This window comes from Brassica napus, chromosome A2, assembly GCF_020379485.1.
Source record: "Brassica napus cultivar Da-Ae chromosome A2, Da-Ae, whole genome shotgun sequence".
NCBI lineage: Eukaryota > Viridiplantae > Streptophyta > Magnoliopsida > Brassicales > Brassicaceae > Brassica > Brassica napus.
In genome coordinates this window covers 29,109,949-29,131,807 of record NC_063435.1, presented here as the reverse complement: position 1 = coordinate 29,131,807, position 21,859 = coordinate 29,109,949, and the positions used below count along the sequence as shown (strand labels likewise).

The window sequence follows — 21,859 nt, the reverse complement described above, 5'->3', positions numbered from 1 at the left end:
TTTTTTTTTTGGGGGGGGGGGGGGGGGGGGGGGGGGGGTGGTAAAATGTGAAGATTTGGAAAAAAATTTCATAGCATAGATGCAATATTCAGATGAATGATGATATAAGTTATAATACATACATGCCTTGCTTCAAATATAGAGAAGAGCGTTACATAGCCTTCCACAGTTTAAACCAGTAATTTACAAACAATACCTAAGTGTTGTTGTAACACTTATATGGGACATGGGTTGTGAAGACAGATATACTTATGTCTCAAGAATACATTGTATTAAAAGTAGAGTTAACATTGTTGTTTTTTTTTTTTTTGTTAATCCAAATCTATATACAATCTAGAAACAATACCTCTTTCAAAAAGAATTGTAACAATCTTAGTCGTAAAAACTATGCCTTTGTGGAATGCAATCTTCAATCAATCTTGCAGCCGCACTAGAATAACCTTTCCTTAATCTACCTTTGTTCATACTCTTTACATCAACTTCTACTGCAAAGATTGCACAAACGGGTCTGTGATCTGAAAACCTTGATTCTCCTCGAATATAAGAAAGTTGTTCTATTCTTTCTCCTCTCCAGAGAATCCGATCACACCTGAATACATTCCAAATAGAACTTTTAATCAAAACACACCACAAAAACGTGGTTCTTAAGTTCTGGATTAGTACCAAGCAGGAGTACGGCGTTTTCTCTTTGACTTAGTGGTCTCTCCGGCGTAAGCATCTGAGTTTTGAGAGTATTTATACGTTGGAGCAAAGAATATTTGACCTTCTTGAAATCCAGAGAAGACTCTTCCTGCTGCTCTTTCCATGTTGAGCTGAAATTATTAGAGATCACAGAAGTTGGTCAACGCAAAATAAAAGAACGAAAACTGAAGATCAAGTATTAAAGATCATTTATACTACAAAACCTGGTCTTTTTCAAGAAGAGTATGCCAATCATTTTCTTCTAGTAATACTTTTGTCTCTTCATAGGTTAAAGCAACTCTGTAATTCAAATCTCCAAGCCAAACCACTCGGCTGCAAACTCCAAAAATTCTTTTAGCGGTTTTTATTTGCTTATATAGCAAGAAGGTTTTATTATTTTCATGGAAACATACTCATGCTCAACTATTCTTTCGGGTGCGCGACAACTAGGGTTTTTGGTGATTTTGGGGAACTGAGTATGCTTCAGAATCTCAGCTACATCTGCGTTTCTTCTCATCTCATCCCCTTCTTTCTCACCAGAGGCCAAATGGCTACACACAAAGCAAAAGCTTGTTTGGTGCAATGACATGCTTATAGCAATACATCCCTGCAAAAGCACAAAGATTTAGATATTTTTTTGCTTGCATGTGTGTGTCATAATCTTGAATTAATAGAAAAAGTTGATGTACCTTGTTACCCAAGCGACCCATGATTCCTCTTCCAACAGAATCAAGCCTAAGATGAGATATATGTGGAATCAACTCTTTTCTAGCCCAAACAGACAAAAACAAACCAACCATTTGTTTACTAGCAATCAGTCGATAACTCATTTGTCCCGGCATCTTGGTAGTGGCAGGAACATCATCAAACAATAAATTCTCATGAACCCTAAAATTCTCAGGCTCCACATAGTTATTGTTATCTACAACATGATCACTATACTTTTTAGACAGCCTAGCTTCCCAACCAACCGAAGTACCAATAACCTGACAATTACAAGTCTTCAAAAGACTTGAATCGACTCGATAGTTTCGGCTCAAGACTTTAAGATTAGGTCTTTGAAAGAAACTTAGACTACTTGGTGTTCTTGACTCTTCACCACGACAATTACTACTAGAGGTTGTTGTTCTTGAAGCAGAGTCTTGTTTCGGTTTGTTTAAAGCTTGGCTTATTAGAGCTAACCATTTAGCTGCTGGCTCATTGTCTTCGACTACTAATACATTTCCTGCACTTAGAGGAACAATCTCTTGAAACCTGAGATGCAAACCATATAATGATAATTCATTTTTTAATAACTTTAAAAACCTATGAATCCAAAACTTATCAAATTTTAATTCATACCCACAGATATATATATCTGCTGTGCCTTCAACGAGTAAGAAATCTTCGAGGTTAAGATCGTTGTTTGGTGTTCTTCCTCCTACATTCCACGTAGCTACAAACACCCTGAGAGATAAAGAAAACGTGAATTTGAATCTGAAAAAAAAAACAGAAATATTACAAAGAGATTGATTCATTATCAAACCTGAGTTCACGAATCTCTGTTGTTGGTGCTATAGAACCCGATAGGTTCAAGCCTTCCATTCTCTCTGACGTATTATACAAGTAAAAATATCAAAATTTTCTTAGCAAACCCTAGATTTCATTTGGGATCAAGAAGACCCCAAATAGTAATACATATCAAGATAAAGAAGAAAAAAAACTTTGACAATGTACGTTTATTTTTCTTAAGTTTGGAAGCAATCATGCATATAAATATGTAAACTTTTCTAGGGTTGGTTTACCCAATAAATCAAAAAAATTCCTAACCAGAAGCAGTCTTCCAGATCATCGAAGAAGAGTTGTCAAGTATCGGTTTCTTTCGAGGAGCCATTCGTCGCTTCAAATCTATCAAACAAGATCCAAGAGCCATTTAATTATAAGACTAAATAAATATATTTTCTTGTGATGTACGTATTTAAAGAAGAAATACCATTGAAATATTCATTGTTGTTGCCTTGATCATCATGTTTTCCTCTGTTGTTCATATTATTTGATGCATCTTCTTCTTCTTTACCAGACCGTCTTGATCCAAAAACCTTGGGAAGAATTGACTATTCTCCACAAACAACGAAAACAAAAAACACTTATTTTTCAAGTTTATATAAAACGAAATTTAATGGGATTCACGTCGTGACATTTTCGAAGAGAATTATAAATTTATAATTAAACAACTCCAGTGACAATAATAATTGAAGCAGGAAGAGAGATATTAGGGAATAGAATATTCCCATTCTTGAGATTAGGATAACTTCCATTATATTGAGATAATTCCAATTCCGTTAAGGAATATCTTGTCTTTGGAGTTGTATATATACGATGTATTGTCAAACTTGTTCAATAAGAAAGTCTATTCAGAATATCGTTTCCTATCTTTACATGGTATCAGAGCCAGGTTCTAATAAGTTAAACCCCTAATTAATATTAACCCTATCCGACCGGGTATATAGGTCGTAATTGACTCGCTCGACCGAGTATAACTGTCTTAAAAAAAAAAAAAAAAGTTTCCGAGATTTCTGGCTGATAAGAGCCATCATCTCGAGGAGGGGTATTAAGGGATATGTATCCCACATTGGAAAATCAATGGGACATTAAGTAATATATAAAGGGTTAGGGCCAATCCACTAATTGCCAATTGGTTTTGAGTTGGAAGCCCATAATAAACCCGAATCTAACATGGCAGAATGGGCGTGTTGAGAGGAAACACCGACACATTTTGAATGTGTCTCGGGCATTGCTGTTTCAAAGCAAGCTACCAGTTAAGTTTTGGGGTGAAGCCGTCATGACAGCATCCCACTTGATTAACAGAACGCCTACTGAAGTTCTCAAAGGACGTTCTCCTTATGAAATATTGTATGGGATCAAACCGCAGTATGATCACCTTCGTGTCTTTGGAAGCTTGTGTTATACACATCGCCGGTCTCGTGACAAAGATAAGTTTGGGCCAAGAAGCAGGCGATGTATCTTCCTTGGTTATCCGTTTGGTCAGAAAGGTTGGAAGGTTTATGACTTGGATAAGAAGGAATTTCTTATCAGTCGGGATGTTGTTTTCTACGAGAATGAGTTCCCAATGGCCTCTGTTCAAGTTTCCCCACCTGCGCCTGATCCATCTTCGACGATCGTTTCTGATGAGGATTGGTTGCTACAAGCAGAAACGAATTTAGACGAAAGGGGGAGCAGTGATATACCCCCTGCGATCGAACAAGAAACAGAGATGTCTGATCCAGCTCATCTCCCCACCGCAACAGAACACGTTGAGGAACTTCAGGTTTCTTCACCTATAGTATCTGATACTCTTAATACAAGTCCAGAGTCTTCCACTCCAGAAGATCAGCTAGGACGTGGTCAGCGGGTTCGTGTGCCTCCAGCTAAGTTTCAAGATTATATTGCTTACAACACAGTCACCATAAAGAATACCCCTCTCGCTCCTCTTTCTGCTCAATCACTGTCCTCAGATTCGGTTCCTGGTAAGACACCGTATCCCCTGGTTGAATACCTTTCTGATGTTTCCTTCTCACCTGCGCATCAAGTGTTTCTCGCAGCAATAACTGCAGGTATAATACCGAAAAGCTATTCTGAGGCTGTAAAAGAGAAAGTATGGCGAGTTGCTGTTAAAGATGAGGTAGTTGCACTTGAAGACCAGGGCACATGGGATGTGACTTCGCTTCCACCAGGCAAGGTAGCTCTTGGTTGTCATTGGGTCTTTACGATCAAATATAACTCTGATGGGACCATTCGGCGTCACAAAGCACGTCTTGTCGTTCGAGGAAATCACCAAATAGAGGGGGAAGATTTCAATGAAACTTTTGCGCCAGTGGTTAAGATGACCACGGTTCGTGCGCTCCTTCGCATTGCGGCTGCTAAAAAGTGGGAGGTTCATCAGATGGACGTTCATAACGCCTTTCTTCATGGTGATCTCGAAGAAGAAGTTTATATGAGGTTTCCTCCAGGTTTTTCACATTCTGATCCTACAAAAGTGTGTAGGTTACGCAAGTCGTTATATGGGTTACGCCAAGCACCGCGTTGCTGGTTTGCGAAACTTTCTCAGGCTCTTACAAAGTTTGGTTTTGAGCAGTCCTATGAGGATGCCTCTTTGTTTATCTACATCAAAGGTGAAGTTGAGATAAGGGTTCTGATCTACGTTGATGATTTAGTCATTGCGAGCAATTGTTTGGAGCGGCTTGAGAAGTTTAAAACATACTTGGGTACTTGTTTTCATATGAAAGATTTGGGACGATTAAAATACTTCTTAGGCATTGAAGTTGCTAGATCAGATGAGGGTATTTTTTTATCTCAACGGAAGTATGTTCTTGACATCGTTGGTGAAACCGGTTTACTTGGATCAAAACCTGCAGGCACACCTATGGAACAAAACCATAAACTCGCATCTGATGATGGTCCTCTGTTCTCGGATCCCGGTCAGTATCGACGTCTGATAGGCCGACTAGTCTACCTCGCTATCTCTCGTCCAGAGTTGTCATACTCCATTCATCTCTTGTCTCAGTTCATGCAGACACCTCGCCAAGCTCACTGGGATGCTGCCTTGCGAGTCGTTCGTTATCTAAAGGGGTCACCTGGTCAGGGGATTCTTTTGCGTGCAGATACCAATCTAGAGTTGTCTATATACTGTGACGCAGATTGGCAATCATGTCCTCTCACTCGTCGCTCTCTCAGCTCGTTTGTAGTGATGATGGGAGGGTCTCCCATTGCTTGGAAAACAAAGAAACAAGATACTGTGTCTCACTCCTCAGCTGAAGCGGAATATAGGGCGATGGCATGTGCGGTTAAAGAAATGAAGTGGATCGTACCTCTTGTCAAAGATCTTGGAGTTATAGCTTCTACACCTGTCTCTTTTTATTGTGATAGCCAAGCGGCTATCCACATTGCTTCAAATCCGGTTTTTCATGAAAGAACAAAACATATTGAGAGGGATTGTCACTGTGTTCGTGATGCTGCTCGTGCTGGTCTAATCTCAATGCGTCATGTTCGTACAAAGGATCAACTGGCGGACATTCTTACAAAGGCCCTCGGTCGACCTCAGTTTGATTTTTTGCTGTCCAAGTTGGGAGTTCAAGATCTTCACTCTCCAACTTGAGGGGGAGTATTAGGGAATAGAATATTCCCATTCTTGAGATTAGGATAACTTCCATTATATTGAGATAATTCCAATTCCGTTAAGGAATATCTTGTCTTTGGAGTTGTATATATACGATGTATTGTCAAACTTGTTCAATAAGAAAGTCTATTCAGAATATCGTTTCCTATCTTTACAAGAGAGAAAGAACCTTCTTCTTGCTTCGGTGGCTGTTCCCAGAGTCCCTATCTTTACTGAACTCATTCATCAAAATCTTCGACACAAAAAAAAACTGAAAACAGAGGAAGTTAAAAAAAAAAAGTTTTAAACATTGGTGTTAATAGATCTTGGAAGAGAAAGACCCTTTTTAATGTTTATTTCTAGGGTTCGCGTTTTCCACGACTACTGAGCATTGGCATTAATAAAAATATTTATTGTTTATTTCAATAAGATGTGTTACAAAAAAATTTTTTTTTTTCAATTAGAATCAGCGGAAGAGTTAATGTTTTGTTAATGGAAGTTAAAAACAAATTTTCTAAATCAGTTTGAAAAGATCAGAGTTTGGGGCCAATTCACTCGGAGGTTCTAATAACAGGGGACTAGGGGAGATATGCATTTTGCTTACAGATGTACTAGGATTTTTAATAACATTTTTTGTAATAAAATGTAAAATTATATTCAAGCAAAAAACTGTGTTACATCTAGTGCTTCTGTTTATTTATATACTCAATCGTCTAAAGGATAAAAGAAATCTTCTAGTCCTCTATGTTAGATTTAGAGCTTGCCTTATTCCAAACCAGGTGCGTAAACTCCTTTCCAAATACGCATGACCCGTGGCTTTGACAGCAAGAAGATGAAGCCTTATCGTTTTGTCGATAAGCTTACTCAGAAGGACAACCGCTTTTGGCTCTTCTCCATATCTTCTAACGTTTCGCTTTCTCCAGATACTATGAACTGCAACTTGAAGAGAGTATCGGATAAGAAACATTTCTGTTGGAGGGTAACTCCTACCAGAAACCATTTCCCCAATAGAATCCTAGTCAGTGGTAAAATCATCTTTAAGAAGCCCTTTAACCAAAGATTCCCAGACTTCAGAAGAGTAGGGGCATTGAAAGAAGAGATGTTGACATGTCTTCTGAACTCTCCGACATAGAACACAGTATGTGTTCACAGAGACATTCCAAGCTTGCATTTTATCTCCCGTTTGTAGTCTATTTCTCATCGCAATCCATAACATGAAAGATAACTTTGGAGTAGACTGAGGGAACCATATTCCTTTACTCCAGGTACAGGTTTGATGCCCACTCCGCAGCTGTTGCCAAGTCTTCTTAGAAGAAAACTTACTCACGAACTTCCCTTCTCCCCACTTCCAAAGCTGAACGTCATTTGTATCTTCTAAACCTCCCGCACGCAGCTTATCGATCTCATCTTCTATATCATTGAGAATACTCTGTATGTGCCTCTGCCTTCGATGATTTGATATAAAATCTGCCATTGTAGCATCGTTTGCTATGCCCAGAGCTATGATGCCACGATCACCTACCACCTCCTTAAGACACCCAATCTGAGACCATGCTTCATACCAGAATGAAGTGTGCCTTCCATTCCTGACCTCAACTTGTATAAACTGCCTTGCGATACTCCTCATCTTCAATATTTTTTTTCACATTCAAGACCCCAAGTTTGTGTTGACTGAGATCGACCAAAAAGACCCCTTCTTTATCAGATAGCAATGGATCCATTTGACCCACAAGGAGGATCGCGATTACTATTCTCCAAATAAGCTTCAAGCAGTGAACCTTATTTATTTCCTTCAAAGACTTTATGCCCCATCCACCCTCATTCTTTGGAAGATATTTATCTTGCCAGCTAACCTTTGCTTTTGGGTTTTTTAGATACAGTCCTGACCATAAGAAAGCTGCACAGAGACGCTCAATCTCTTTTAAATAACTACTTGGTAATCTAAAAGCCGCTAGCCAGAAATTTGTGAGACTCATAATGACTGAATTGATAAGTTGAAGCCGACCAGCGTGAGAGAGGAATCAACCAGTCCATGAACTCACTCTTTTCCTGATCTTTTTCACTAGAGGCATGTAGTCATTTACAGTCATCCTCTTGGTGAGTAGAGGAAGACCTAAGTAGCGTACCGGCAGTTGACCTGAAGCAAAGGGGAAACATGAATGGATTTCTGATTCCTGATCTCCAGTTGTACCAGCCATGTAGAGGGTTGACTTTTCCAAGCTTATTTTAAGCCTTGACATCGCTACAAAGGCTTTAAAGATCCTGAGAATACCTTCAATAGAGCTTTTCATACCATCGGTGAAGACTAACAGATCATCCGGAAAGCATAGATGAGTCAAGAGGATATTTTGGCACCGAGGATGATAGCCTATCTCTTTCCTAACTGCAGCCTTGTCTAGCATGTGAGATAGCACGTTCATGCATATGACAAATAAGTAAGGCGAGAGTGCACATCCTTGCCTCAGCCCTCTTTTGCTTTGAAAAAACCCAGCCAACTCTCCATTGATCTGAACTGAGAAGGACGACGTGCACACACACAGCTCAATCCATTGGATGAATGGCTCCGACATGTCAAAGGCTCTCAAGGTGTTTAGGAGAAATGGCCAATGAACAGAATCAAAGGCTTTTGCGATGTCATTACATCAGGAAGTCATACTTTCCAAAACCACTTGTCAATAGAGATAATAGAATAACCCAAAGTTAACCATAAAACTTAAAATTCAATTCTATGAATCCAAATAGTGACATAGAGAATTAAGAGGAATAGTCAATTCCTACTCATTCTTTAAAAATTACACTATTTATGGAGAATTTTCGCTGCGTTTGATTCCTTTTCATTTCTTGAATTTTAAGAAACTATAGAAAAAAAAATTCCTTATCGAAATTGATATAGAACAAAAGGAATAAATATTCATTTTCATTCCTTTTATTTTGTTTTTATTTATTTATTTTATACTCATTCCTATTCCTGTTTTAATGGTTACCAGTTAAAAGCTTATATGTAAAAATAATAATTGATTGTTTAATTTAATAATGTTTAGTTTTATAGTTCTTATTAAGGAATGGTAAATATTACTATTAATTTTCTATCTCCAATGCAGATCTTTTTTATAAAAACATGATGGAAATATCGGATTTGATGAATCATATTTATATTAAAAGTTTTCTCCTCCAAAACATTTAATAGTCTTTCTTAAAAGAACAAATTAATTAATTTATACTATTAAAGCATGAGCCTATCTAATTTTTCCTCATTAACACCCTTTTATTTACTATCTATGCCACTGTTTTTCTACACAAATCGTTTTCACTAAGGGTACTCCCGTAAATTGTATTAAATCTGATTTTTACACTTTAAATGGGCTTTTATGGATTTTTTGTCTTATTAAAAAACCTACCCGATTTACACAATTCAATTGAGCTCATCTAGAAATTTTGTCATATTAATAAGCCGATGGTTCTATTTAATATTTTTATGACTTTTCACGTAGGTCCACTGTTCTAAACAAATGAGATGTGTCAACTCATGTCTTCAAAAAAAAATTGATTACTATACCTAAACCAGAATAATACCATAAAAATAGTTTGGGGTTTGCTTCCTAATACTCTACTTAAACCCTAAACTGGATTATATCATTTTCTAATTAACAATTTTCAAAAATAAAATCCAAGTATACTCAAATTTGTTACAAAACGTGAATATAAAAGAAATACAAATATCCAAGGATATATTCCAAATTTTGTTACGAACTGTTTTACAATTCAATCTCTTGCATATAAAATAATATTTTTAATTTGGATTCTGTTCTTTCAGTTATAATCTTTGTAACATTGGCAATAAATATTTTTCCATATGTTATTTGTTAAATTATTGTTAAAATAATGAGAACAAAAACGAGTTAGTTTTCATGGAAAAATATTTAGCTAATTTTTAAAAGCACAAAAACGAGTTAACTGAGGTACTAAATAACTTGGGAAAGAATTATGTTTTAATGTAGCATATCGTACAACTTGGCCATCATGGGTGCGTATATTATAAAAAATATTATCCTCTTCACATCTAAGATATCGTGTAGATAATTTACTCCAACAGAACAGCAAAATCTTGCTAACAATAATTGTAAAATCTTTTTTGCTTGATCACTACTCTAGGGATTTCCTTAACTGAAACCAAATATGTAAGATATTTTTGTGGCGACCTGCAGTGACCATCACGTTAACCGAATACTATATATACACCCCGAACACCCTCCAATTTTCTCACATCTTTTCATAGCAAAAAAAACCCTAAAATGTCTTCAACTATGCTAGTCACTTCTTTGAAAGATGTGAAACCTTTCAAGAGTGGTTGGAAAGTGCATGTGAAAGTGTTGCACACTTGGAAGCAGTACAACGCAGTGCACGGAGACAACCTTGAGATCGTGGTGTATATATAGTATTAGGTTAACTTTGTATAAGTTGATGAAGTGATATTATATGTCCGTTTTGTTGTCTTTCAAATATCGATAATCATCTCAAAATCATGGTTCTTCTCAAAGATGCCTTCGAATCTGACATGCAAAATAGTTAAGAAAACTTTTTTTTAGATCTTGATCGATGTTCCAGATGTGTAAAGAATCTTATATAATCTAAAAGAAAAAGTTAGAGGCATATCACCAAAATAGATCGGAAAATGTTGAAGCACTTGGTGAATTTTCTGTGTGCTGAATCGGTTTGACTTTGATCCAAATCAGATTACTCGGTTGTTCTTTGATTTGCTACAGAACATGTTCACCTCTTCAAGCAACCTTTATTCCGTCATTACCACCATGGAGCTTCAAATCGCCATCTCAATCGTCATTTCTCATCAGGTCGTGGAGACAAAAAAGAAATATTTCATTTGCTTTTTTTTTTTAACGTGGATCGTCAAAGACCACAAGTTTTGTGGGTATAAATCTTTTTCATTTGGGCTGAGTTTAATATTTGGTCTTATTCCACCTTTTCCGGTTGGGCCATTTGGACCCAATTAAATATTAATATTAATCAATATTTACACATAATTATTAATATATTTTTCTCAATATAATTTAAACTTTCATAAAAAATTAGAATATTTATAATGAAAGACAAAAAACTTTATTAAAAGAATATAATAATATTTTTCACAAGTTAAATTTGTTGGAAAATAACTGTTTGAAAAATTCAGTACATAAAAATGAAGATTTATTAAAGAACATGACGCTAATGTCAAATGATCTCACAACTGTAAATGCAAAAGAATTACATGATTATTTTCACGAAATTGTATTCAAAGCTTAGTACAATAGTTTATTAACAAATTAAAATTGTATATAAAATAACTTTATCGGAAAAAAATTCTCATCATACAAAAATATACTAATTAGATAAATATCACGTTCAATCCAAACTTTATAACATTAATCCAACTTTGTTAAACATAATAAATTAATAATGAAGAAAGATAATAATTTAAATTTTGATCCAGTAAATATTAAAGATATGAAAATATTATATTTCGAAATTATTTTTCAGTTTTAATAGATGTTTTTGTATATCTGACCAATATTAAATAGCGGCACAATATAGGGAAATCACGATTATAAAATAAAAACTAAACATTTTCATTTGTTTATATCCTGGAATAGCATTTCCATTAGATGTGAAGATGTAACCATTGTAAGGATGACCCGAAACCTCCGATGGGACGTCTTATATCTGAATCAGCAAAGGTTTTTTTGTCAACCAGGTTTATATTAAAGGCACATAATGATCAGTTACACTGAAAAGATTTTATAAGTTATCCAGCACGTGAAAATACGTGAGTTATCACAACATGTTTAGCTTTTGTATTTGAGATTGGATGCAAGAAGTTAACCAGCGTTTGGATGATATGGAACCTCAAAGGGTAGAGGGTCATAACTCATAAATGAACTTTTTAATTAGAATGACTGTCCTGAGATGATTTTGTTGTATTGTTATAGGGAAATGATCACTACATTCATCACACGATGAGACGATGACAAAAACTCTGGAGGAAATAAATAATAGGAGACCTGCTTGCAGATGATCCGGATGTTGCACTTGTTGGAGAGCAAAGGCCTTTACTTAATGCATTTTTCCTCAGTCCAAAGCCTGTGCTGAGCCTTATACGTATCCATGCTCATATGCAATCAAACACAGTAAATGTCGCCAATGCCATCGCGGCATCATTTGATCAGATTAGAAGAAATTGCGTTGACTATGAAATTGATATCAATCAATGAAATAGTATGCTGTTAAAGTTAAAATGTAAATTAGTAGGGTGATCTTGTATCATCATGTGTGGACAATATTCTTTATGGTCTGAAATCATTGGCGAATTTGACTTTTTCAACCCACACGAAAACTGCTAGTAATATTTAAGTTCGTTTGTGTTTCAAAAAAAAAAAAATATTTAAGTTCGTTTTAGTTCGGTTTAATTTATACTGGTTGGTTTGGTTTTCGGTTCCGTAAAGCCTAGAAAGTGTTAGCCGACTAAAGAAAAAAAAAACAGATGAGCCGAGGGGCCCAATCTGGACTCAACCATGACAGGTAAGACCAGTCTCTACGGACTTTCTTTAGCCAAAAATCAACTTTCTTTTAAATCGCACTTTTTATAATTCCTAAAAAACAGAATGATACGATAATATCACTTTTAGAAAAACTAGAAACAGTCAGTTTTGAAAAAAAAAAAAAAGTTAAATACAGTACTGAGAAGTGAGAATATGCTATAACTTTGCCACGAAGGTAAAGTAACAACTGACAAACCTTTTTAGCCATTATAACAACTGACGAACCTTTTTAGCCATTATAACAACTGACAAACCTTTTTGCCATTATAACTGACAAACCTTTTTAGACATCATAACAACTGATATATAAAAAAATATAGTTGGCCATAGAATTCTTCACGCTGAAGAAATCAAATCTTTTATAGTTTCGTTCTTACTTTCGGACAAGCACACAGATAACAAATGAAACTCTGACCCTCGCTTTGAAGGTAACAACACAGATCGTTACATTTCCCTTGGATAGCGTATCAGGGGGAAGATGATTTTAAGATATGTATAGCCTCCATGTTGATTTACAAATCTGAATATTTTACATTTTTATTTCTGAAACAGGATGGTGAAAAATCAGTCGTACGTTGATTGATGGTGGTTGTTACTTGAGAAGCGAGAGAGTCTCCGGTGTGTTGTTACCGAAACTTTTTGCCAGTGACATTGCTCTCTCATCTTCTGCTTCCAGAAACCTGCTCTTCTTCATCTGTAAGAAACTCGCTTACACTTCTTTTTCTGGAGATACTAAATATTATTACCTAACAAGAAATATCTAGATTTAAAAGCATGGTTTAAAGAAATTATGTAGTCATCAAAGTTCTTAGCTTTCATGCATCATCTGTAAGAAACTTACAGTTTTTTCCTAGTTATTAACAAGAAATCTTCATTATAAGAATGGTATTTCCTTAGAACAAAAAAAAACCATGGTATTTCTTTTTGTAAGTTTTCTAAATTTAATCTCTCTAGAAATTGTGTGGTATGATAGTAATAGAAATATATAGAATGGAACCTACTAGAAATAGAATAAAAAAGTAGGTACTACCCATCAAAGTCCTAACTTTATCTGTAAGAAACACTCTTACATATTTTTCGGCAGCTACTAAATATTAACAAAAAAAAAATCTAGTTTTTAAAACCTCGTAAAAGTTAAAAAAAATCGAACCATGTGTTCACTAAAAAAAATTCTAGCATCCACAAGCTCCCCTAGCTTTCATATATATGTATATATGAAGTATATGCAAGTCTGTACTCTGTAGGGGCATCTATCTGATGTCCATCTACATGTCTATTAAGTATTAACTATTAGCTTCTAGAAGCATAATAGATGGTACCTTTGTAAGCTGGCTAGCCAAAACCTTGTTCTCTTCCCTCAACAGCTTCTCCTGTTTAAACAACATCACAACTCCATCAGTTTTCTTAACATGTTCTGAAACACCAATATATCGTAAGATTTGTTAATGTTTAAGTGAAGCCAATAGTAAGTCAGGAACTAAGACAAGACCAATATACATATCTAGAGAGCTAAACTTGGTCTGTCTAGTGATCTGAATACTCTCGAGGATGGGAAAACTACAGTGGCCAGGACGGCGAACAAAAATCAAGACCGTTAACCTTTTCTTGAAGGGTCTTCAGAAACTCCATCATTAGCTCTGCCTGCAACATGAGATCAAGGATTATGTCAAACTGGAAACATGATCCAAAGCCAAGAAGTGTCCAAAGACTGTTCTTGGAATGAAAAGTAAACACAAGATTAACAATAATTGATCTGAATCACTTCTTAGCAGCACAAATACCTTCCTAGCTCTAGTTAAAGACAGAGCACTCTTGAATTGCTCTTCCAGGGAAATTAGGGACTCTATACTCATGTTATCATTTTTTGCTTCTTCAAGCTTGCTGCACATATATATAGATACTTATAAACCAACAAAAATAGAAGAGTTTTTTTATCAAACTATTTTTCCAGAAGGTGAAGGGGAAAAAGGATAGTGCTAACCATTGGACTATTTCCAGTAACTCCTCGTGTGAAAGATAATTCCGAGTTTTTTCTGCTAGATCCTGCCATAAAAAAGAAATGGAGGATTATTAGGATTAGGTGACCCATTAATATCTAATATTAGGATTAACTATAGATTAAGGTCTATGACCCATTAAGGTCTAATCCTAATAGAGCCAATTAATATCTAGTACTAGGATTATGTAGAGATTAAGACCCATTAATATTTACCTAATACTAATACGGAACGATAAAAAATATTGTGAATTTCTTGTGGTTCTTCAACAGTTAAGTTTGGTACACCACAAGTGGTTCACAACCGTCCCGTAGACCATGTAATGCAACACTAGCAGTATTGTATGGCTTGAATCTTTAGTATTAAATTATTTGTTACCTGTGTTGTTCTCCCTAAACAATGTTTAGGCACTACACAAAACATCTCAGTGGACTATTGTAGCTAGATACGATTCTATGTGCTCATCTCAATTACATGTGTCGTACATGACTTTGGGAGCAATGAATCTATGTATGGCTGACAAGATATAGGTCTAACCCTCGAGAATAAAGTTTGGTATACAACAAACTGAAAACCTTGCGGTAGGCTTTTTACTGCAATGTCAACAGAGAAGAACGAAGTCTATAATATGTTAAAGAACTACACAAAGTATTCACATATAGCAGTTTACCCTCTCGATATAAACTATCTTCTAAAGGCTCATCTCAACTACATATGCGTGTGTGGCTAAGAAATTCTTACCACCGTTTTAAGTTCGTCAGCATGTTGTGTTTTATAACGCGTGAGGATCTTAGCCATGCTGCAGTCAAATCAAGAAAGAGAAAGTATTAGATACTACTCATGCCAAACCATTTCAAAAATACAAAACAGATATAGCATCATTAGAGACAAGTTAATTAGATGAATCATCAAATATTCTACTAACACTTTATTCTACAGTTTCTGGTGATGAACCTTACTTACGGCTTCTATACAAAGTGTTAGGAACTTTGTATGACAGATTCATGTGCTATAACAGACTTCTTTTTTAACTTTCTGGTACATAATCTCGTCTTAAATTTTAATGTCAATGCATATATGTAAAAAATTATTTCTTAAAAAGTAAATGTATAACTCTATTTATTTATAACTTTGCAAAAAGCAAATATAATAACCACAATATCCATCTCAAAGTTCTGGTCTCTATTTATTTATTTATAACTTTGCAATATACAAATCTAATAACCACTAAGTCCATCTCAAAATTTTGGTTATATATAATCAACCTTTCAGCCACTGAATTCAGACTTATGGACATATATATGCACAATAACAAGTTATGTTAATCAAGTCTAGTTAATACCTCATACTTTCTTATCAAAGTTGAATGATAAACTTTTTGTTATTCTAAGAAACCTAACAGCAATCGCGGAAAGAATAACTGGATAGACATATTGAAAACTAAACTCCCCCTTAAAACGAAATCTCAATGAAATTCATGTTCGTAGGTCTATAAATACAATAATTTTTTTTTCCATGTAAGATTTTGATTGATACCTATATCTGTGTTTCAAAGGAAAAAAAAACCTACATCTTATCACAAACTCCACCCTACTTAATATGTGATGTCCATGATCTATTGCAAGAGTTCAATTCATAGAGTGAATTTGATGGACTTAATCTTCTAGCATCCTACGGCCCATAAAAAATATAATTTGAAACTATGCAATTAGTAAGGCGCATAAGAATCACAATCTCAGTTGACAAAAAAGAGAATCACAATCTCAAGTCAAGTCTTTTATCTATATAAGTTACTAGTTAGTAGAAGGATCCTATCTACAACTAGAGTTTTAACTATTGTTAAAATTGAAGCAAAAAAAATAAAAAGTTCCATTCTTAGTTCTTCAAATTCCGTGCATGTTAGCTGCCAGTGTAACATATATACTTTCATGATATAGATCAAGAATTTGTGGTATTGATATCAAGGCAACGTTAAGGAGCGTTATATACAGTGACAAGGATAATATTCCCATTCCTAAAAGATCACAGTTTGGTTCATTGTAATCACCTAGGAAATGTCATAAACGAAAAACACAAGGTAAAATGTATGTAACCAAATGATTGTAGAGGCTCAGTTCCTCTAGGCCATCAGGCCCAATGGCAAAGGAGAAGAGATGTAAAAAAAAAAAAAATCTAGTCAACAATGTACACATGTATCTTGTCAGTTGCTCTATGCACACAAATATCACAAGTAAAGAAGGAAAAAATCGATACCGTTGTGTTATAATTCAAAAGTATGTTTTTATATTTTTTCAAAAGTATGTTTTTATATTTTTTTCAAAATTTCTTTTTGAAATCGAAATTAAATTTGAAACTATTTTCAAATTTTTTTAAATAATTTTAAAGTATTTATTTATATATTTATTAGAATTCTAAATTTTATATTTCAAAAACCCTATCCTTTCCCTTAATTATAAACCTTAAATATAAATTAGTTAACCGTAAGAGTATAAGTGTTTTTTACTATTCACTAAAAATAAACATAAAAGTGATTAGTGTAAATATGAAAAAAAGGTAATATGAATATGGTATATGTGACGATTTCTCTTTGTGTTACATATTATATCAATTTCAAAGAATATCCGGTGGCTGAGTCGGCCCTAAATCCAAGCCAAGGAAGCGCTGCTTCGGGTTACTTAATAATAAGAACAATTTCAGCCACATAATTTCAAAAAATTTCTTTGATCTAGTGGTAAAACTTTAAGGCCACTAACTCTCTTTGTCCGCAACCTAGATTCATGTTTCAGAAAATGGCCAATTTTTTTTTTAAATTTGCTTCTAGTCTAACATTTCTTATCCGGTAGGACTCTCTGGATTTTTCATAGATATCAAGTCTCTATCTTTCTATTTTTCCTTTGTTCATTTTTTTTATCCGTAGAGATCTTTAATTATGTAGCTGATGCACTTGCAATGAACACTTTATTTCTTCCCTCATTTCTGCACTGAACTTTCTTCTGGTTTAATGAATTTCTTATTGTTTCCAAAAAAATACATTACTGTTCATTGTTGTTGTCAATTGTTTACGATTATTCGAAATTCATTACGTAATTGTTTCATTTTGTTTCCTTGTTTTTACTTCTTCTTTTTCCTCTAGGTAATCAAATATTCAAATGTGTAAGTTAGATCAATGTAACACATAAAATCTTCTTTTCTAATGGTAACTTGAGTATTTTTATAATATTTGAAAGTCAATAATGTTTGGTAGTGATTCATACAGTTTTGCCAAAAAAAAAAAAAAAAACTGAAAAAAAAACACTTGAAAGTTGTCACAAAACTCTGCCAGAAAGGTGGGGGAAATAATGGGCCAACTGAAAACCGGCCTACAAGCATGAGGTTACAATGTCTTTTTCCATGTAGCCTTTCGAGTAATTGTCCAAAGTCCATATCGATACCATAGTCCTGATTATGCTATATCATCAGTCATGCAAACAGATTTTATTTTTTTTTGGGGTTAGATCCTCATGCACATAGTTACCATTTACCACCTACAAGAATATATAACTGGTAATAATCATTAGAATTAAATAAAATGATGTATAGTATCAGTGAACTTTTGAATGTCCTTATGTAGTATAACACCTTTTCTGGTGTAGTATTATCAGTGATTCTATGACACATGCCATAACATCTAAATTAAAAAGAAAAATTGTGGGTCCAGTTAAAAGATTTTGGAGTTTGATTCTAGATATAAGATCTTGATTTAGAAGATCATACCTTGTTTCACTTATATATTATTGTACAGATCATCGTATTACATAACACAAGAGTTGAGTTTCATTGGATATATGAGGATATGCACACCAACCATGATCTGAATCTGATCCACCCATGTGTGTTATACAACACTATAATGAATATTTATTTGAAAGCTACCGATATATACTTAAAGGTCCAAGCATTAAACATATAGAAGAGGTTGATCAAAAAGAAAGAGAAGAGACTGGAGAATCTTTGCGTGTGTTGGAGTAGTAGAGATTGAGGAAGCTGTACTTGCTTTTCTACTTTTTTTGAAACACAAACTTTCATTAAACTCAAATGCAAGGACTACAAAGCCAAAAGAGAACTAAACATCCTCTTGTGGACAATTCATGAACTATAATAGCAATTAGAAACAAGCATAATAAATCTTCATATGAAGTTGACAGCGAATTCAATATCAAGTTTGAATGCGTCAATAAAGCTTCCACGGCAAAGTTGGATAGTTGAGAGATAGTCACAAGTGACGTTGAAAGACAGTCTTCACCAACAAGAAAAACCGAAGTAGTCTCGATTGCACCTTCAGGCCCCGTACGGACCGCTCCATAAAGTAACAAACCAGTGAGTAAACTGCAACTGAAGCTCGGAAAAGAATCTGAGAAATTTTCTCCATTCATAGAAGGGAGACATGGTAGTAAAGTGATCTCCACAACAGAAGAAGAGGTGAGAATAATGCGCCGACAAATTGGCCTTACTAGCTTTTGATGGCTCAGAGCTGGAGGTCGGAGTGGATTCCCACTCACATCAGACGTCATATTCATAAACATATGGCTCAAAACTGTATGCCGGAGTGAATTCCCACCTACATCGGACGCCAAATTTGCAAACCGCTGTGATAGAAGGTATGTTTGCAGTGGTTGGTGGTATGGATCTTCATGCAATCGTTTTAAACCAAGTTTACACAATCTGAAGGGTGGAGGAGGCCAAACATGGAGGATGGAGAGGATGGAGCGGGGAAGAGGAATGTCGCTGGAGGATGCTTGTCTTCTCAAACTTTTAAGGAACAGATCTGGTCGCCGGAGTGGAGTTCCACCTACATCGGTCGCCGGATTAACATAAATTGTTGAGAGAGGAGCAGGTGAATTGACGCTAGACCCGGCTCTGGTGAGCTTCAAACCATCAAACGAGACAACAAAAAATTCAAGAGTCCTCGGCTTGAGTATAGTTAAAACGAGAAGGTTGACGACGTCACACGAAGGAGCCACCAAATGATGAGAGACCAAGAGAACCAGAAGGTTCTTCGGATCTGCAAAATCGAGACATGTCTGGGGGCAGTTAGAGGGGAGTTCACTGGAGCTTGTCTCCGATAACCCGAGAGCAGCAGTGGCAAGAGAGTCCTCTCGATTCGTTGTTGGAGAGACGACCCACCAGATAGGGCGAGACGACGTGAGGACTGTGAAGAAGACGAGAAGCCGAGGCGCTTATCTCCAGCAAAAGATCCGTCGAGAGTCCCTTCCTACGCTGAGCATAACATTACGAACTCGTATCAAAAGAGGAACAAAGTGAACGATGGACAAAGAGATAACAGTAGAGAGAAGCAGCGTTGTCGAGGGTGACCAGCGCCGGCGAGAATACGCATCACCGGCGCCGGGAATCATGGATCTGCGAAGTGACTCCAAGCCCGTGCCTGGGAGTGTTTTTCAAAATTCAAAAAGACCTTTTTTACTTCCCACATTGGATGTTTACAAGACTATTTTAGCTGCACTTGCTTAGATTACGAAGATTTTGCTTTAGATTGCATTGATGAAACAAACTCAAATAACATTGATAGATAGTAACAGAAACCAGTTTCAGGGTACTTTTATTCAAAACAAACCAATTAAAGCATAAAAGAAGGGAGGAACACGGAAACTAAACCAGTTTCTTCAAACATCTCCATGTCCGAGAAGAGAAACAAGCATATCCTCATAATCACCAGAAGTGTCTTTAGCGACGGCATGGTGCAAAGGAATGCTGTTCCTTCGTTGATATTCCTCTTTGATACGTTCCATATCAACTTCAGTTCGTGTAGTCACAACTCGGGTTAGTGCCCACTCATCAGTCCCCATTTTGTTAATTGCTAGACGCAAAACCTTCTCAAAATGCTTCTCAGGGTATGTCAAACACGTGATCGCAGCTCTTAGTAGCTTCAGGTACTCATCATCTGAATCTTCCTTCAAGTGCTGCAAAACTCGACACATATAAGCGTTCCGAACTAGTATTTTTTATATCTTTTTGATGGAATTATTATCATAATTTTTTTATATTTATATTAAATATAAAATATTATATATTAATTATTAACTGGGTTTTTGCTAACTGAGCCTAGATACTTAATTTTATTAGTCCGTTTAAGTTTTACCTTGTTAATAGCGTTTCCGTACTCATTATTGTAGTGGTTAAGAGTTGCACCGAGCTGTGCTTTGCTTCTTGTTGTCAAGATTCTGATGAAGTCATCATCACTAAAGGCTTTCTCTGAGACCTTCTCGTGAAGTAACTTAGCTTCGGATCTTGCAAGCCTCATGTTCACCTCATCTCCTTCGTACCTAAAAGTACTAACAAGAGGAAGCAAGAGCTACAACAACGAACAAAACGTCATTAACTCGAAACAATCAAGCAGACCGTTCAATAGAATATAATATACCTTACGAAGGTCACCAGATGTGTGTTGCGCAACATCTTCCTCTAGAGATTTCTTGTAACGTGCTTGGTAAGCTTGTTTGACCTTGAAAAGATCAAGAGGACACCTAGTGCATGCGATTTCAACAAGAACCCAATTGTTCTTGGTGAACATTTTGGTAGATTCTTTAGCAAGGAAAGCATCTCTCTCCGCTGGATCAAGAGTCCACAACATGACAACTCGCTGTTAAAAAACAACCTAATTAGTATTACTCACTCTATCCGTTTCAAAAATAAATTAGGTAAAATCACATAAAATTACTTTTTATTTTTAAATATCATTAAAATTATAAATTAATAACTATTAAATCAATTATAAAAGAGAGGGTAATTATATATTGAAATATTAATAATCTTTTTAAATATCCTATATGTTCCCAATATATCTTAAAAGAGAGGGTAATTATATATAACCTCAAAGTCACTAGAAAGCTCTTTGTCTAAGGCCTTGAGGAGATCCTCATTGTAAGCAGCGGCATAAGCGCTGCGGATTAAGCTGCGTTGTGCTGAGGTCCTGTGAGCTAGGATTGATATGATCAGCTTCTCGTTGGTACCCCATCCTGTGTTTCATACCAAAACCAAAAACAACATTTGGAAAACAAAGTTATCATGAGTAGATGCATAGATACGATCCTGATCTTGCAATTTAAGAACAGTATAGATCAGTGTAAGAAGAGGATCATAGAGAAAATAGTACAAAAGATCTAAGTAAATCATCCATAGTCACCAAAGTAATCTATCGACAGAAAGATAGACAAACCTGCAAAAGCCTTGTGGAGTTGCTCGGCGTCTTCCTCGGGAAGAGGAACGTTGGTAGGGACTTTGAGAGACGCCATTGTTGGGTTCAGACTTGATCTCTCTCTCTCTCTCTCTTTTCGTTGTCTGTAGTTGTAATGGATGCAATGCAGAGGCACGTCTTCTGACTTAAATAATGTAAAGAGAGTTATTTATGAAATAAGAAAGTAATTTAAAAGCATTTAAGAATAGTTTAAATAATCCAGTAT

At 35.6% G+C, this 21,859-nt stretch overlaps 4 protein-coding genes and 1 long non-coding RNA gene across 5 annotated transcripts; 1 reads left to right on the top strand and 4 right to left on the bottom strand.

Moving 5' to 3' along the window:
* Nucleotides 1–68: 68 nt before the first annotated feature.
* Nucleotides 69–2,923, bottom strand: LOC111213138 (type I inositol polyphosphate 5-phosphatase 5-like). The gene is made up of 9 exons (XM_022714807.2): nucleotides 2,654–2,923; nucleotides 2,491–2,568; nucleotides 2,207–2,270; nucleotides 2,023–2,127; nucleotides 1,371–1,935; nucleotides 1,095–1,288; nucleotides 906–1,014; nucleotides 664–812; nucleotides 69–589 (listed from the first exon to the last, which is right to left on the bottom strand). The coding sequence occupies exons 1-9, from the start codon at nucleotides 2,706–2,708 to the stop codon at nucleotides 373–375; spliced, it is 1,536 nt and encodes a 511-aa protein (XP_022570528.1). The 5' UTR covers nucleotides 2,709–2,923; the 3' UTR covers nucleotides 69–372.
* A 3,634-nt stretch (nucleotides 2,924–6,557) lies between these two features.
* LOC111203300 lies at nucleotides 6,558–7,442 on the bottom strand. Its single transcript, XM_022696928.1, has 2 exons — nucleotides 6,951–7,442; nucleotides 6,558–6,830 (listed from the first exon to the last, which is right to left on the bottom strand). The coding sequence occupies exons 1-2, from the start codon at nucleotides 7,440–7,442 to the stop codon at nucleotides 6,558–6,560; spliced, it is 765 nt and encodes a 254-aa protein (XP_022552649.1).
* Nucleotides 7,443–12,712: 5,270 nt separating this feature from the next.
* LOC125588870 lies at nucleotides 12,713–16,671 on the top strand. Its single transcript, XR_007325072.1, has 3 exons — nucleotides 12,713–12,833; nucleotides 12,958–13,101; nucleotides 16,340–16,671. It is a non-coding gene; the product is annotated as an uncharacterized LOC125588870 (long non-coding RNA).
* LOC111213141 (protein MADS AFFECTING FLOWERING 5-like) lies at nucleotides 12,741–15,200 on the bottom strand. The gene is made up of 6 exons (XM_022714810.2): nucleotides 15,144–15,200; nucleotides 14,387–14,448; nucleotides 14,187–14,286; nucleotides 14,005–14,046; nucleotides 13,725–13,775; nucleotides 12,741–13,099 (listed from the first exon to the last, which is right to left on the bottom strand). The coding sequence occupies exons 1-6, from the start codon at nucleotides 15,198–15,200 to the stop codon at nucleotides 12,998–13,000; spliced, it is 414 nt and encodes a 137-aa protein (XP_022570531.1). The 3' UTR covers nucleotides 12,741–12,997.
* A 3,240-nt stretch (nucleotides 16,672–19,911) lies between the features above and the next one.
* LOC106380177 (annexin D2-like) lies at nucleotides 19,912–21,773 on the bottom strand. Its single transcript, XM_022714809.2, has 5 exons — nucleotides 21,616–21,773; nucleotides 21,270–21,415; nucleotides 20,821–21,039; nucleotides 20,539–20,751; nucleotides 19,912–20,359 (listed from the first exon to the last, which is right to left on the bottom strand). Exons 1-5 carry the CDS (start codon nucleotides 21,689–21,691, stop codon nucleotides 20,063–20,065), a joined length of 951 nt encoding a protein of 316 aa, XP_022570530.1. The 5' UTR covers nucleotides 21,692–21,773; the 3' UTR covers nucleotides 19,912–20,062.
* Nucleotides 21,774–21,859: the final 86 nt, after the last annotated feature.

Bases quoted from the DNA above. Each gene is read 5' to 3' on its own strand.
- LOC111213138 (XM_022714807.2), bottom strand. From the start codon at position 2,708: ATGAACAACAGAGGAAAACATGATGATCAAGGCAACAACAATGAATAT. The intron at 2,271-2,490 runs GTTAGGAATTTT...ATAATACGTCAG, and splicing joins GATCTGGAAGACTGCTTCTG to AGAGAATGGAAGGCTTGAAC. The intron at 2,128-2,206 runs GTTTGATAATGA...TTTATCTCTCAG, and splicing joins ACAGAGATTCGTGAACTCAG to GGTGTTTGTAGCTACGTGGA.
- LOC111203300 (XM_022696928.1), bottom strand. From the start codon at position 7,442: ATGAGGAGTATCGCAAGGCAGTTTATACAAGTTGAGGTCAGGAATGGA. The intron at 6,831-6,950 runs GTTCTATGTCGG...ACCACTGACTAG, and splicing joins TCTCTGTGAACACATACTGT to GATTCTATTGGGGAAATGGT.
- LOC111213141 (XM_022714810.2), bottom strand. From the start codon at position 15,200: ATGGCTAAGATCCTCACGCGTTATAAAACACAACATGCTGACGAACTT. The intron at 14,287-14,386 runs GTTAGCACTATC...ATATATGTGCAG, and splicing joins TTACTGGAAATAGTCCAATG to CAAGCTTGAAGAAGCAAAAA. The intron at 13,100-13,724 runs GTACCATCTATT...AGTTTCTTACAG, and splicing joins TGGCTAGCCAGCTTACAAAG to ATGAAGAAGAGCAGGTTTCT.
- LOC106380177 (XM_022714809.2), bottom strand. From the start codon at position 21,691: ATGGCGTCTCTCAAAGTCCCTACCAACGTTCCTCTTCCCGAGGAAGAC. The intron at 21,040-21,269 runs GTTATATATAAT...GTTTTTTAACAG, and splicing joins AGCTTTCTAGTGACTTTGAG to CGAGTTGTCATGTTGTGGAC. The intron at 20,752-20,820 runs GTATATTATATT...TCGTTGTTGTAG, and splicing joins CATCTGGTGACCTTCGTAAG to CTCTTGCTTCCTCTTGTTAG.